This window comes from Aricia agestis, chromosome 21 (genome assembly GCF_905147365.1).
Source record: "Aricia agestis chromosome 21, ilAriAges1.1, whole genome shotgun sequence".
NCBI classification, from domain to species: Eukaryota; Metazoa; Arthropoda; class Insecta; order Lepidoptera; family Lycaenidae; genus Aricia; species Aricia agestis.
The window spans coordinates 9040793-9057204 of NC_056426.1; the positions used below are offsets into that span (position 1 = coordinate 9040793).

The 16412-nt window shown below is 35.8% G+C and overlaps 1 protein-coding gene across 1 annotated transcript in view; it reads left to right on the plus strand.

The window, feature by feature from the left end:
• The window catches only part of LOC121737891, a 45116-nt gene extending 29827 nt beyond the window's left edge, over positions 1-15289 (plus strand). The window contains exons 7-8 of the mRNA XM_042129624.1: positions 4012-4128; positions 15063-15289. Of these exons, the coding sequence (XP_041985558.1) occupies positions 4012-4128; positions 15063-15289 (344 nt within the window). The remainder of the gene's footprint in view (positions 1-4011; positions 4129-15062) is intronic.
• The last annotated feature ends 1123 nt before the right edge of the window (positions 15290-16412 follow it).

Sequence of the window (16412 nt, forward strand, 5' to 3'; positions counted from 1 at the left end):
AATATTAAATTACACATAATATAATAAAGAACTTTGTGAAAAATTCAAGTGCCTATTATTGATATATCATGTAGAGCAAAGAAGGCCGAAAAACTTATGTTTGTTGTATGTAAGCCCCCCTTAAATATTAATTTTATTTTGTTTTTAGTATTTGTTGTTATAGCGACAACAGAAATAACTAATCTGTAATAATTTCAGAAGTCTAGCTATAGCAGTTCTTGAGATACAGCCTGGAGACACAGACAGACGGCAGAAGTCTCAGTAATAGGGTCCCGTTTTTACCGTTTGGGTATGGAACCCTAAAAATAACCTAAATAAACTTTTACAGATACAAGCTGACTCGCATCCACTGTGCTACATTTGCTTTACAAAGCTTCTACAGTGCCAAAAGCTTTTGAAACTAATCAATAAAGAAAACAGTGAAAATCGGGTATGTGTTGTAATGTGTATTTAAATTGTGTAATTGTATAGAGCAGTGTTTTTCAACTTGTGGGTCGCGACCCCTTCTATAATAATATTTTTTCATACCAGGGGCGTCGCACCCATATAAAGGTTTAAAAACACTGTTAAACAGAAATATTAAATATTTGTTTATGCCAATCGGTAGCCAAAAACAGACTACTTACTACTTTTTGGCAGGGCTCAGAACCTGTATTTTTTTAACCAGTTTAAAACGCTCTTTAACCAGGTTTTTGGATAAGTGTTCGCTCGGAGCGAAAGCAAGTTGCGAGCTGTATTGCTTCTGAACTTAACCTGGGTAATTCCTCACGGAACACTTTCCGTGAGGAATTATCGCGGCGCTAGCTGTAGTGACTTACTTCTGTCTCTTTAGCTATGCCCACACTGTGTCTTTTTTGTTCATTAAGGGCATGCATCATAATTCATAGCGCAGTCAACAGCGCACGTGTGGCATGCCCGCGACATGACCTGACCGTATCCGAAACTTTCGCTTTGTTCTTTTTTTTCTGGAATTTCTTATGACCAAATAAGGCGCACATATTCCACCCAGTAAAATGTTCTCGTCGCATATGTTACAATAAGCTGACAGACACTGCAAGTTGCAACTGAACAAAAATGACAATGTTGGCGTTGCGTTCGTTGACGCATTCAATTATTGAATGCGCCAATACAAAAGTTGAATGAAAGAAGATGACGAAAATTGAAGATGAAAGTGCACAGTGTGGACATAGCTATCATTGGGCACCTCCCCATTTACGTGTCATATTATTATCTTGTTTGTTTTGATTTTGTGGTAAATATGTGAGGGTCGTGGTGTGTGTGAGTGTGCGGGGCGAGCAATAATCGCGAACGGTTCTAACCGGTACTTTGAGCAGGAGCAGTTTCATTTTGCTCTTTGAACAAAACCAGGAATAATATCGGTTCCATCAAAGCGGAATCGAAATGAAAATGCTCTTTGGAAATGTATGGCGTTTCTAACGAACAGGTTCGCGAAGATTAATCAGGTTTCCGAGCCCTGCTTTTTGGCTACTATATTAGCATAAAAAAAAAACATAAGTATTTATTTTTTATTTTATTGTTCTGCCAAAACCATTAATTTTTCCTTGATTTATATTATGTCCTTTCCTGATTTTTTAAAGATTAATTGGCATATTAAAATCAAAGAAACATAATATTATGTGGAAATAATATAATTTATGTAATTATAATGGATTCTTTTGTTTCAGTCTGATATTAATCCTTTGGTGAGGCTGAGTTGCGAAACTGAAGAGTGGTCGTTACCTCTTGATTTTCTAGAGACAGAACTGACTCCACTAGTCACAGAAATAGAGATCAAGACAGAGTGTAAGTTTGTACATTTGTACTCCAATTTTGCTATTTTATTTACTTTTTTTATTTGAGGACCTTTTGAGGTCAAAGGTAGGAAAACCTCATTTTCATACCTTCGACCAAATAAAAATCGCCAGGGACAATATTATATTCAGCTTTTTTTTTGCGTCTTATAAGACTGGGCAAGACTGCCTTCACATTAAAGCTTAGAACAAATCTACGCGTCAGTGACATGGGATTAAATCATAAAAAAGGCCTAAAATTGGCCGAAGCCGAATGTTTCGCCGAAGGTCCGAGCAACCGTAAAAATTGAACGAACTGTTACGAAAGACTGAGTGACTCGTGAGAGAGTGACGGACCGGTTGTGTATACTGAGGCCGCTGGGAGGCACTGTCAAATACAATAAACAAACACTAACTTCTTAATAATTCATTTAATTTTTTATTAAGAAGTAAGTGTTTGTTTATTTTATTTATTAGTCTAGTTTCGGTCTAGTCGAATAAAACAAAGAATGATTGGTCTAATTATTGTTATTTGTGAAATAATAAAGAAATTATTATTTTTACAACAGTTCAGTCAATAAAGTAGCTGTTGTAGAATGTGTGAGCGGGAGCCTAAGAGATTTCTGCTGGAACTTATCCAGGGTGCTTAGGGACAAAACATACTAAAAGTCCTATAGTCTATGAGGTGAGCCGGAGTGAAAAGATGGTGACAAAACTCTCAATTTTTGGTTTTTTGCTAATAACAAAAAACGATGAGTTGGAGTAAAAGGATAGACTGAATCAACTTCTTTAAGAGACAGTCAATATAGATGTAAGCCTTCAATATTGAAGTTTTGAAATAATTTGAATACGAGTATCAATTGTTGCTTGTAGACAATATTGAACAAAATTTATTATTGAGAGTCGACATTAAGATTATAAACCTTCGGCTTCGGCTGAAGGTTATGGCGATTACCGATTAATCTGCTTCGGCTAAAAATAGGCCTTCGGTTGGACACTAGTATATATACATAGTTTCCCAATATACTCAATTTTTATCTAAATGCCAGCAATGCTTACACCAAAATAGGTGAAAAAAGGCTTTCCTTTTTTCATGATTTAGACATAATTTCTTTAAATTATGTCTAAATCATGAAACCATCTCTAAATCAACTTCTATATGAGACAGTCAATATAGATGTAAATATTTGTTTATATTGAAATTTTGAAATAATTTTAATATCAATTGTAGCTTGTAGATAATATTGAACAAAATTAATTACTGAGAGTCGTGATTAAGATTATAAACCTTCGGCTTCGGCCGAAGGTTATAGCGATTGCCGATTAATCGGCTTCGGTTTCGTCTAAAAATAGACCTTCGGTCAGACACTGCTGATTAGAAAAAACTAAAAATGAGTTGTTTTATGTTTGCTTCACATATTGGTAGTGACAGCACTTTTCTAGTAAATGTTGCCGAAGAGGAATAGCAAAGGTTGGGACAGAGGGTGCTACTTGCATATACTGTAAATATTCTAACCAAATCATCACAAGTCATGCACAAGTCTTATCAGAATGTTAACATTGACAGGAACTTTCTTAAACGTTGAACAAGACTGTCTGTTTACTGATTTAATGCTGCTGCTGCTTCTAACGATACATTATACGGTACATTGGAATAATATTATCTTAGTTGAGTAATGAGTTACTATTAGTTGAGTTTAGTTACTATTTAACACTTTTGTTTGTTTTAAGTCTGTATGTTTGTTACTTCTTCACGTCAAATCGGCTAAAGTGATTTTAATGAAATTTTAGCATGGAGTAAGCTCCTGGATAACACATAGGCTACATTTTACTAATTTAGCTGTTAGCAGTGCGGGGTCCCGCTATATTTTAAATTTTATATGCCTAATTTTTTAGATAATATTAAAGAAGAATATGTAGAGGGCACAGCCATAGAATTTGTGGATTGTCCAGTTCGAGAATCAAAAAGTCCAGGTGAGTATGATACTGCTGTAGATCCACTTAAGGCTAACCACATCTCCGCCATGCAAATGCAAGGAGATTCCAGACACTTTTATTTTTAATCCCATATGACCCGATTCCCAAAGGGCAAAGCTGTTTAACAATCAGTTGTTTATATTATGACATTTTGTTCCTATGGACTATTGAGGCTTAATAGTAGTTTCCTTTGTTGGGAATGTATATTGTAGTTTCTATTACTGAACAAATATTTTTCTTGCAGCTATAAAAAAAGAATGTGCGGAAATTTCAAGTCATTACGAAGCCGAAAGTACTGGAGAATCAGCGTACGAGCATATTCCCACGAAGTCGACACAAGATGACACAAAACATTATGATTGTAATGTCTGCAACAACACTTTCATTTCTACTAGACTTTTGAAAATACACCACAAGCAAATTCATCCTAAACTAAAACCTTACAAGTGTGATGTTTGTAGTAAAGGTTTTTGCTTAGAGGGTGCCTTAAATACACACATAAAAAAATATCATACCACTGAAAAACTTTACAGTTGTGATATTTGTAGTAAGTCGTTTCATCTAAAATGTAGATTAAGCAGTCACATAATAATACATACCACTGAAAAACCTTATAGTTGTGATGTTTGTAGTAAATCGTTTCGTCAAAAAGGTACCTTAAAAAGTCACATACTAATACATGCCACTGAAAAGCCTTATAGTTGTGATGTTTGTAGTAAGTCGTTTCGTCGAAAAGATGTCTTAAACAGTCACATACTGATACATGCCAATGAAAAACCGTATAGTTGTGATGTTTGTAGCAAGACATTTAGGCACAAATCTAAATTAAAAAGTCACATACTAATACATTCCAAAGAAAAGCCTTATAGTTGTGATGTTTGTAGTAAATCGTTTTATCTAAAAGGTAGCTTAAATAGTCACATACTAATACATGCCACTGTAAAGCCTTTTAGTTGTGATGTTTGTAGTAAGACATTTAGGCGGAAAGATAACTTAAACAGTCACATACTTATACATTCCAATGAAAAACCTTATAGTTGTGATGTATGCAGTAAGTCGTTTAGTCAAAAAGGTACCTTAAACAAGCACATACTAATACATGCCACTGAAAATCCTTTTAGTTGTGATGTTTGTAGTAAGACATTTAGGCGGAAAGATCACTTAAACAAACACATACTAATACATTCCAATGGAAAAAAAAATATAAATAAAGAAAAGCTTTATAGTTGTGATGTTTGTAGTGAGACATTTAGTCGGAAAGGTAACTTAAACAGACACATACTAATACATTCCAATGAAAAGCCTTATAATTGTGATGTTTGCAGTAAGTCGTTTCATCAAAAAGGTACTTTATACAGACACATACTAATACATGCCACCGAAAAGCCTTATAGTTGTGATGTTTGTAGTAAGACATTTAGTCAGAAAGGTAAATTAAACCGTCACATACTAATACATACCACTGAAAAGCCTTACAGTTGTAATGTTTGTAGTAAGACATTTAGGCAAAAAGGTAAATTAAACAGTCACAAACTGATACATACCACTGAAAAGCCTTACAGTTGTGATGTTTGTAGTAAGACATTTAGCTATAAATGTAACTTAAACAGTCACATACGATTGCATGCCAATGAAAAGCCTTACAGTTGTGATGTATGTAGTAAGACATTTAGACATAAAAGTACCTTAAACAGTCACATACGAATACATGCCAATGAAAAGCCTTACAGTTGTGATGTTTGTAGTAAGACATTTAGACATAAATCTGCCTTAAACAGACACATACTATTACATACCAGTCATACCACTGAAAATCCTTACAGTTGTGATGTTTGTAGTAAGACATTTAGGCAGAAAAGTAACTTAAACAGACACATACGAATACATACCAATTACCAGTTATACCACTGAAAAGTGTTATGATAGTTATAGTCCTAGAGTAACTTAATATATATTATTAATTATTATAGTAGGTATAGAGGTAACACTTAAAATGTATGGTAGGTGGCGCCATCTGATGGTCTAGGATTCAACTCAACTTTGAACCAGAAATAGTGCAGGGGCTGTATTACTCGTAACACTAATATATGTATATATATTTGCTTTTCCCAAAGTAATTTTCTACAGTCAAATAAATAATGTCTTTATTTTATTTGAATGATAATAATTAATAGACAATTTGACTGTGAAAATTAATTGGGATTTACAGAGAAATCGATAAATAAAAGAACCATGCTTTTATTGTACAACTTCAAACTTCAAGGACTAACTTAATCAGATTTTAACAAATTCTTACCCGACCCGGTTATGCTTGATGTCTGCTGATGTGGTGCGGATGGGCGGGGAGTGTTGATGATGATTGATGTCCAGAAGGATACGTATTCGTGTCGGTGGTCACCAATTTAAAGTTGTTAGTGGCGACTGAAAAGGAAGATCTTCCGACCGAGCGAGATAGGATGCTCGGTCAGGCCGAAGCCCACTGACGTTATTTCAGACGTTGTATATATCTTGCCGTTCTCCAAAACTTCGATAGCGCGATGCAGGATTGTTAGGCGAATTGTGGGTACCGCGACAATATATTGAGGTTATAAGTTATCTATACTAATATTATAAATGCGAAAGTATCTCTGTCTGTCTGTCTGTCTCGCTTTCACGCCAAAACTACTGAACCGATTGTAATGAAATTTTGTACACAGATAGTCTAAAGCCTGAGAAAGGACATAGGCTACTTTTTAACTGGAAAAGGGGGTTGTAAGGGGGTGAAAATGCATAAATTTGGTCAAATTAAGTTAGTTCCGAAAACTCAAAATAGATGGCGCCAAGAGTCCCCTAGATCGCGCTATTGCTTGCTCATGCGTATTTCTATAAGAGGTGGTACCATGTTAAGTTAAGATTTTCGATTCTTTCGATTGTTATACACGTTCTATACTAATATTATAAATGCGAAAGTATCTCTGTCTGTCTGTCTGTCTCGCTTTCACGCCAAAAGTCAAAACTACTGAACCGATTGTAATGAAATTTTGTACACAGATAGTCTCTAAAGCCTGAGAAAGGACATAGGCTACTTTTTAACTGGAAAAGAGGGTTGTAAGGGGGTGAAAATGCGTTAATTTGGTCAAATTAAGTTAGTTCCAAAAACTCAAAATAGATGGCGCCAAGAGTCCCCTAGATCGCGCTATTGCTTGCTCATGCGTATTTCTATAAGAGGTGGTACCATGTTAAGATAGGTTTTTCGATTCTTTCGATTGTTATACACGTTATTAACTAAGAACTAACCTACCAACTTAGATTAGATATCAAATTCAAAAACAACAGCGCCAAAACTACTGAACCGATTGTAATGAAATTTTGTACACAGATAGTCTAAAGCCTGAGAAAGGACATAGGCTACTTCTTACTGGAAAAAAAGGGTTGTAAGGGGGTGTTTATGCGTAAATTTGTTCAAATTAAGTTAGTTCCAAAAACTGGAACAGATGGCGCCAATAGTATTGTTTCTGATCTCTATGTTGGTACGTGAGTTATTTAATAACATGTATAACAATCGAAATAATCGAAATATTATCTCAACATGGTACCACCTCTTATAGAAATACATATGAGCAAGCGATAGCGCGATCTCGCCTAGATCGCGCCACGCCACGAACAGTCTACCAATAATAAATACTAAATAGTTTATGGCCTATGGTTATTGGCTTTTGGGCAAAGCTAAAGTTGTGTAACGCTAAATAAGCTTTAAAAGGTATAAAAAAGTTTAATTAAAAAAAAAATCATATTATGTGCACACTACACGGCTGTTTTGGGTATTTTGATTTAAGGGGTACCAGGGTTTTAAAAAGCTTTTGACACCAATTTTATTAACACCGCGCGCTATAAACTGAAGTCCACGCGGACGAAGTCGCGGGCAACAGCTAGTAACTTAATAGTTTGAATTTTTGAGAAGAAATTTTCTTTCTTTTTAGAGTAGTTATTACCTATTATTACCTACTTATTTAAATAAAATCTTTTATTCAAAAAGATTTTTGATTATAAGTTTATTTGCAACACTTTTCAGATCGGTAAGAGACAGGTAAAGCGATGATGCTATTGATTATGTTCAAGTAAAATAATCCGCCAAGTGCGAGTCGGAATCGCTAATGAAGGGTTCCGTACCGTTATAGAGCAAAATTGGTCAAAAATGTTGATTTTTGTATGGGCCCCTTATATTTTCATTTATTTTAATATTATTATGAATTATTAAAGTACACATATAATTAAGGCCTTGGTGAAAATTCCAAGTGCCTACCTGTTGTCGTAATTGATAAAGAGCAAAAAAAGCCAGAAAATCTCGTTTATTGTATGGGGCCCGTGCGGCGCAATTGTGATATGACGTACGCGTCGTACAGTTACAACTTGTTTTGCTTATAAATCGGAAAATAATTAACGTATCCAAGTAATTCTTTCACTAGTATTTTTTTTATTTTTGACAGAGTATATGGACTGCTTTTAATCAAAATTAGGTAACGTTCTTCATTATGAAAAACCGGTTTTTAACTTAAACTTCAATAACCGACGTAATTTTTTTCTAAGTCCGACCTCTTTTTTAATTCTCTTTGCTCTTATGTGTCAAGAGCAGCACATTTAAACAGGCCATACATACACTGTCAAGATCTTTATAATCCTTTTGGCTTCGATGTAATCAGATACACAAATAATTCAGGAGGTGGGGACAAATAAAAAATTATAATGAACATCTCGTTTATTGGTTTTCTCACAGAGTGAGTTTGTGCTTTTTTAAGCCACTTTTAGCCGTAAAGGTGGTGCTACAAACATCACAACTGTATGGTTTATCACACATGACATAGATCAAGATAGATACCGCATGTCGCTCCATTTGTATGAAAACGAGCGTGCCACTTTTTTCCTACCTACTGTTACGTACTGATAATAAAAATGTGGCCATTATCTAGGCCAACGTGTCTATTTCAATTTCTACAACTCAATACGGCACACTTTTAGACATTTAGGCATTTTTAGGGGCCAAATTGCCATCTTTAGGGGCGCCAAAACCAAGGTCCCAAAAAATTTGCCTAAAGGGGCGCCAAAATCTTTTTTTTACACACAGGCGCCAGTAGCCCTTTCGGGGTCCCTGCACATCGCAGCTAAGTGTAAGATGTACATATGTATTAATTATATTATTAAAATATTGGTAGTGAACGCTCGACTGCAAATATCACAACTATAAGGTTTTTCCCCGCTATGAGTAAATTTGTGTGTCTTCAAACTACTTGTCCGAGTGTACTTCTTGCCACACAAATCACAGCTGAGGTTTGTGGTCCGATTAACGAATGACTCAAAAGAGGGTATAGAGGGCGTGAGCGGGGGAACCTAAGCGATTTCTGCTGGAACTTATTCAGGGTGATCAGGGACAAAACATAACCCAGGGTGATCAGGGACAAAACATAAGCCCCCGAAATCCCCTAAAGTAGGTATACTAAATTTCATGAAAATCGTTGGAGCCGATTCCGAGATTCTACTTACATATATATACTAGCTATTTGACCGAGCTTTGCTCGGTATTCGATAAAACACGAATAAAATGTCATTATCTAAAAATGATTCCTAGCTAGATCGATTTATCGCCCCCGAAACCGTTGGAGCCGATTCCCACTTCCGAGATTATACTTATACAAGATTGTTCGTTTAAAGATATAAGATGAGATACAAAAAAGTACTTAATTTTAATTTTTATTTTATCCACTTACTCAAACAGATTCTGCATTCGAGAGTACAGTACGACAAGGCTTTAATTGAATGTGTCAATGTCAGTCAATGTGCGCTGCTGGTAAAGGAGAACTGTCAAAAATGACGTTTTTGTATGATAGAAGCGTTAGTTCCTTTTCTCGCCACGTTCATAAACAGTCTTGTCGAACTCTATAGCAATCACCGCCCCGCCTCCCACCCCTCTTATGCCTCAAGTGCGACATGTTGTTTGCAATAGTGGCTCTAGTACGTAGTTTTTTTTTTTTTTTTTTTTTTTTATGAAATAAGGGGGCAAACGAGCAAACGGGTCACCTGATGGAAAGCAACTTCCGTCGCCCATGGACCCTCGCAGCATCAGAAGAGCTGCATGTGCGTTGCCGGCCTTTTAAGAGGGAATAGGGTAATAGGGGAGGGTAGGGAAGGAAAGGGAATAGGGTAGGGGATTGGGCCTCCGGTAAACTCACGCCGGTTTTCTGTGAGAACGTGGTATTTATCCGGTCGAGCCGGCCCATTCGTGCCGAAGCATGGCTCTCCCACGTATTTATTACCTCAGTGTATAAAAGCAATTTTACAGCATGTAATTCTTCAAATTACACTGTACAATGCAACAAATAGTATCGGTATTGGGTGTTTAATAATAAATAAATAAAGCAATATATTCAAATATAATTTATGCTTATATTCTGCCATTACAATTTGCAATACATAAACATCTCGATAAAAAGTGAATAACAATAAATATTCTACTAAGTATGTATTCTATTGATCTATTCTCATACAACTTTTGTCATTTAAAATTAAAAACATAATTTTAAACAAAATTTTAATCAGCAATTATTAGGTACTTATCTTTTTTAGGGTTCCGTACCCAAAGGGTAAAAACGGGACCCTATTACCACAGCGTAATTAAGATACGGTGGGCCAACGCGTTTGAAGTCGCGCGAAATGACGCTTTTGTGTAGGTATTCGTCATTGCTGCAGGGTTGTCACAATAATGTGTTTTATTATAATATGTCCTACATTTTGTGTATTCGTAGTATGTGTATGTAGAGTACTAGGAATAAAACAAAAGAATATATATAGAAGTATTAATGAAGAGTTTTATTATAAAAAATACAAATGCGTATACAAAAACTCAGGGTTCACATAATTAATAATATATATCAATTGATATATATCGGAATATATCATGATATAAGTATATCAATTGATATATTTTATGCTTGATATATATCAAAATTGATATTTATATTTAAAAATGAAAAATAATCGTAGTGTCATCCCTTTTTTTCTTAGATTAGCCGTGTTCGTTTCATTTTTTCGCAATTTGGCAGCTGACTGTCAACTTCATAATTGAGTGTCATGTTCAATAAAATCCTAACAATTTCTGTCAGAACTGTTAAGCCGGCGCCAGACATGGGCTTCAAAGTTTGAGCAAACTTTGCACAAATAGGAAAATGTCAGCAATTAATTTGCACAGATAGCCAAATGTCAGTGCCACACTTGGCGAATTTGCGTATTTGATCACATGTCTGGCGCCCGCCTTAGGATGTTATTGAACATGACACTCAATTATGAAGTTGACAGTCAGCTGCCAAACTGCGAAAAAATGAAACGAACACGGCTATCGATTTAAAGGGATGACACTATGATGTTGCCACTTTTTAATTTCTTCACTTTCTTGACAGACTATACAAGAATGAAAAAAAATAATTCAACAAATGCACTTATCAATATAAAAAGTAGATGTTGTCCGATTCCCAACCCTAGCCGATGTGCTCGCTAAGATTCACGAAAATCGGTCGAGCCGTTTCGGAGGAGTTCAACCACGCACACCGTGACACGAGAATTTTCTATATTAGATAATACTTTTATACTATACATAATACATATAATATATATAATTTAAGATTTTTATTATATTACTAGCGGCCCGCCCCGGCTTCGCAGGGGTGGACATTGATTTTTAAATAATTTTTTTTCAATCTTTATTTCTTAGTCAATCTTTATGTTAAGCAGAACATAAAAATGGTTTACACTATTTAGCCTGTAACTACTACATTATAATTATTATACACATTTTTATTGTATTTTTTATATTTTAAGTGTTATGTTTGATTCATAGTTATATAAATTAATTATAATAGCAATCAAAAATAATAGTCATTGAAAACGTAATGAATTAATGAAGCACTATAATATTATCCCATCAATGAAGCGGCACCCGGCTGTCGCATAACTATTATTTTTTATTTATTTATTTAACAATTTATTGTGCACAAGAAACAATTACAATAAGACAATATACACAGTAAAACGACACAAAGGATCTGCTTATTTCTAATAGAAATCTCTTCCAGCAGCCCTACGGAGAGAGATAGGATTAAGACAGCAGATAGAACGTGCACTATTATTATGAATATATAATATATATTATATCAACACAATACTCGTACTAGTTAAACAGATAAAAATAGATATTTTGATATTATACTAATTAAACACTAAAATATAACTACATAATATAATTACTTATATACTTACTTAAAATAAATATTACATATTATATCTATATAATAAAATATAATATTGTTGTATGAAGTAAATAAATCTAATAAATTTTTAAATTACGGTATTATATAATACACAAAAAATATATATATATGCTTAAAATATAAATAAATATAATACTAGTATTTAAATGGATTGAGATTCGAGGTAATGCTCTTTCAAGCGTCTTTTAAAAACAGCGATAGTGGGACTGTCACGAATTGTGTGAGGGAGCGAGTTCCACAATCTGACAGCATGAACAGAAAATGAGTAGGAGTAAAAGTTGGAACGATGTGAGGGGAAGGAAAGATTTGACCGGACGTTGGACCTACATGGAAGATCGGGAGAACGGGAAAAGTTGAATCTGTCAAGGAGATATGGAGGAGCGAGAGGATTGTACAGGATGTTGTAAAGTAAGCAAAGGATGTGGGAGTTACGGCGGAGACGGATTGGTAGCCACTTGAGTTTGGAACGGTAGGCCGAGACATGATCAAACTTTCTCAAACCAAACACGAAACGTATACAAAGATTCTGTAAACGCTCGAGTCTAGTTAACTGTTCCTCAGTGGCGTCCAGGTAACAGGTGTCGGCGTAGTCAAGGATGGGAAGGATAAGAGACTGGACAAGGAAAATTTTGGTTTGTATAGGAAGGAAGTTTTGGAGGCGCCTCAACGTGTGTAGCGAAAAATGTACTTTCCTGCTCACTTCTGTCACTTGCGGATTCCATGTCAGATTGCTGTCTAGAATTATGCCCAGATTTTTGGCCGAATCTGTGTAATTGATTACAGTACCATCGAAAATTACACTAGGCACATTACATAACCTTTGAGTCATGTATCTGCTACCTATAATCATAGCTTGCGATTTGCTGGGGTTAACCAACAAACCGAAAGACTTAGCCCAGTTAGCTATTCGTTCGAGATCAGAGTTTAGGTCTTCGACTGCAGAGATGATGTCGAGAATGTGTGAATGACGGTAGATTTGCAAGTCGTCTGCGTAGAGATGGAAGTGGGATGTGATTATTGAAGTGATATTATTTATAAAAATAGAAAAGAGGAGGGGAGAAAGCACGCCACCCTGGGGTACACCCACATCAAGATCGCACCAGTCCGAGGTACCCACGCTGGAGCGGACTCGCTGTGAGCGTCCCCGAAGATATGACTCAATCCAATTAATCACTGAAGGTGATAAGTTAAGGGAGCGCAGGATAGAGAGGAGGATGTCAAAGTCAACAGAATTGAACGCACTGCTAAAGTCGAGCAATACCAGTATGGAGACACATTTATTTTCTAGTGCAAGGCGTAGATCATCAGTGACCTTTAGCAATGCAGTTACAGTACTGTGACCAGAACGGAAACCGGATTGGAAAGGAGAGAGTAAATGGTTAGATGATAGAAAGTGGGACAGCTGCTTGTGGACTATATGTTCGAGAACTTTGGAGAGGAAAGGTAAAATGGAGATAGGCCTGTAATGGGATAAGGAAGAGGGATTGGTTGTTTTAGGTAAAGGAATGACATCAGCACGTTTCCATGCCGAAGGGAAGGAACTCGTTGCCAAGGAATAATTAAATATTATATTATAAATCTATTGTGTCTGCTATTCCCATGATCGAGGTAATAATAATTAATATTTACGTGGACTCTCCGGGCGAGCACACCCGCGCGGCGCGCCTTGACGACGCCCAATTCGCAACGTGCAGCAGAAATCGTAATATTTTAATTTTGCCATAACATTAAAACCAAACGTCCAATTTTAATCATTCAAAGACCCAATATTATTTACATTAACTGTACTTAGTAATGAAATAATTTATTTTGATAAGAATTAATGCAATGAGTAAAATAAAGGCATTTAAATGTAGTTCAAAAATATTTCAAAATTTTTTAATAAAAAAATGGTTATTGTGCCTCACTCAACATAGATAGGTATAGTGTGTCGCGGACTTTTTTGTAGATATTTAAAAGATCTACAATTACTTAGAACATTTTATGGTTCTATCTTGTATAGTTTAGGCAGCGTACGCGAAAAAATTAACATTTCTGGTTGATTTTTTACACCTTGCGTCGGAAAATCCCAAATATCTTACGGAACCCTATTTTTTTCCAAAATAAAATTTAGCCTATGTTCAGCAGAATTAATGAAGGATTCCAATGGTAAAAGAATCTTTCAAATCGGTCCAGTAGTTTCGGAGCCTATTCAAGACAAACAAACAATCAAATATTTCCTCTTTATAATAGTAGTGTAGATAATACACATATTTAATACACATCCATGACCAAGAAACTTTGAAAACATTTTGTTCCGTCGACGGCATTCGAACCCGCGACCGAACCGGCTTGAGCTACCAACGTGCTCACCAACCGAGCCACAGAGGTCGTTTATAGTAAAGTTTTTAGGGGCACACCATTTGGCAGATCAATGTTCCAGTGACTACTAACTATCAGCTTCACTCGCATATTTCTGTTCCTCCCGAGCATGAATCAGTTTGTGTCTATAACGTGCACTTCCGTGGGTGAATCTTTTACCACAAATATCACAACTGAAAGATTTCTCGCCCGTGTGCGTTAGTTTATGCGACGTTAAACTGCCCATCTGAGTAAACGCTTTGCTGCACACATCACAACTGTACGGTTTGTCACCTGTATGTAGTCTTTTGTGGGCCTTCAACGTACTGGTGTGGGTGAAACTCTTATCACACACATCACATCTGTGCGGTTTCACTCCGAAATGACTTCGCTTGTGCCGATTCAAATTACTGATCTGCCTAAACCTCTTATTGCAAATATCGCAGATGAACGGTTTATCACCGCTATGTATAAGTATGTGGGGCGCTAGCGAACCGTGTGCCTTAAATTTTTTATTGCAAATCCCACAGGAATATGGCCTGTCAGCTGTGTGTAACCGTTTGTGTTTATTTAGTGTGCTCTGATTCATGTATGTTTTGTGGCAGATATCACATATGTAGGTCTTGGCTTCTATATTGTGTTTTATTTTATGATTTTTCAGGGTACTCGGTTGAGCGAACTTCTTACTGCAGCGGTCGCTGGAGTAAGGTTTACCGCGTGTGTGGTCCCGCTTGTGAGATTTCAATTTGTATAGATGAGAGAATGTCTCGGTGCAAACGTCACAAGCAAAAGGGTTGTTTGGTTTTGGTTCTGTGGTTACATTTTCTGTTTCCACAACATTACTATCTTCATAACGATCTGGGCTCTCGTCATAGTCCTCATCTATAAAGTAAAGAAAACATTATGAATAACTCATTTTAAATAAACTTAATGTAGCTAAAATTATATAAAAAATCAACATGCAACATTAATACACTTTAGATCTAGTCCTAGCTTACAGCATAATATAGTGTGTACACAACAAAAAAACTGCTGCTTACTAGAGTCGCCAATTTAAGACTTAAATTAAATTTTGAAAAGGATATGTTTTGTTCAGAATATAATTGCAATGTTTTTACATTAGAAGCAGCACCAACATAAGCAGTTAAGAGGATACACCAGGGGCGAGAGAAATTGAAAATAGGTATTTGAAAAATGAAAATGTATTGCTGTATCACCTGTCTCAAGTCTCCCACCGCAGACCGCGATAGAGACAACACGACAAAAGTTCTAATAAAAGAACAGAAAATCTTCGATTCGTTGTCCGCTGATTCCCCAGAGGAAAATCTGGCCATTTCTTTTGGGTTTTTGGACGTTCTTATCTTTTTTAATAATAAAATTATGAAAAAAAAAAAAATGAAAACATAAGGACATGCTAATAGTGGCCACAGATATTCAGGAAAAAAATCATAACTCTACCGGCGGCATTATGCAGGGAGGAAACAGGGGACAACGTTTGTATGGAAAAACGGCGGTGTGGACTCCTCTTAAAAGCGGGGATGATTTTTTTCGCGTCCACCCCACCGTATGGGGTGTCGTTGGATAGGTTTTTTTTAAATATTATGAGTATTCATAGATAATTTTCCGAATTAGGGGTCCATTTGTGAAATATTAAGTTTAAAAGTGGAAAAAATCGTTAGAGTCCAGTGCTACCCAATTCTACCAGCTAAACGTTGTTTCAGGAAATGTAGAAAAATTCAAGGGAGTAGGAAAAATGGTGAATTTAAAAGGAAAACTATCACGGCTAAGAAGAGTTCATAAGTCATTGAATACTAAATAGGTCTTTCAACTACAAAAATGTATTCGGCGAAGTCTAAAGGAACTTTTCGTCCAAATTCCTTTGAACGTAACTGAGATGATGTTGTTAGTAGTGTAAAACACGTTACAAAATATGTTTATTCATTATTTTATAAAGTACAGTTATTTCTCACTTTTTTTGGTAAAAAAGTGGACCCCATGCGAGTTTCTTACG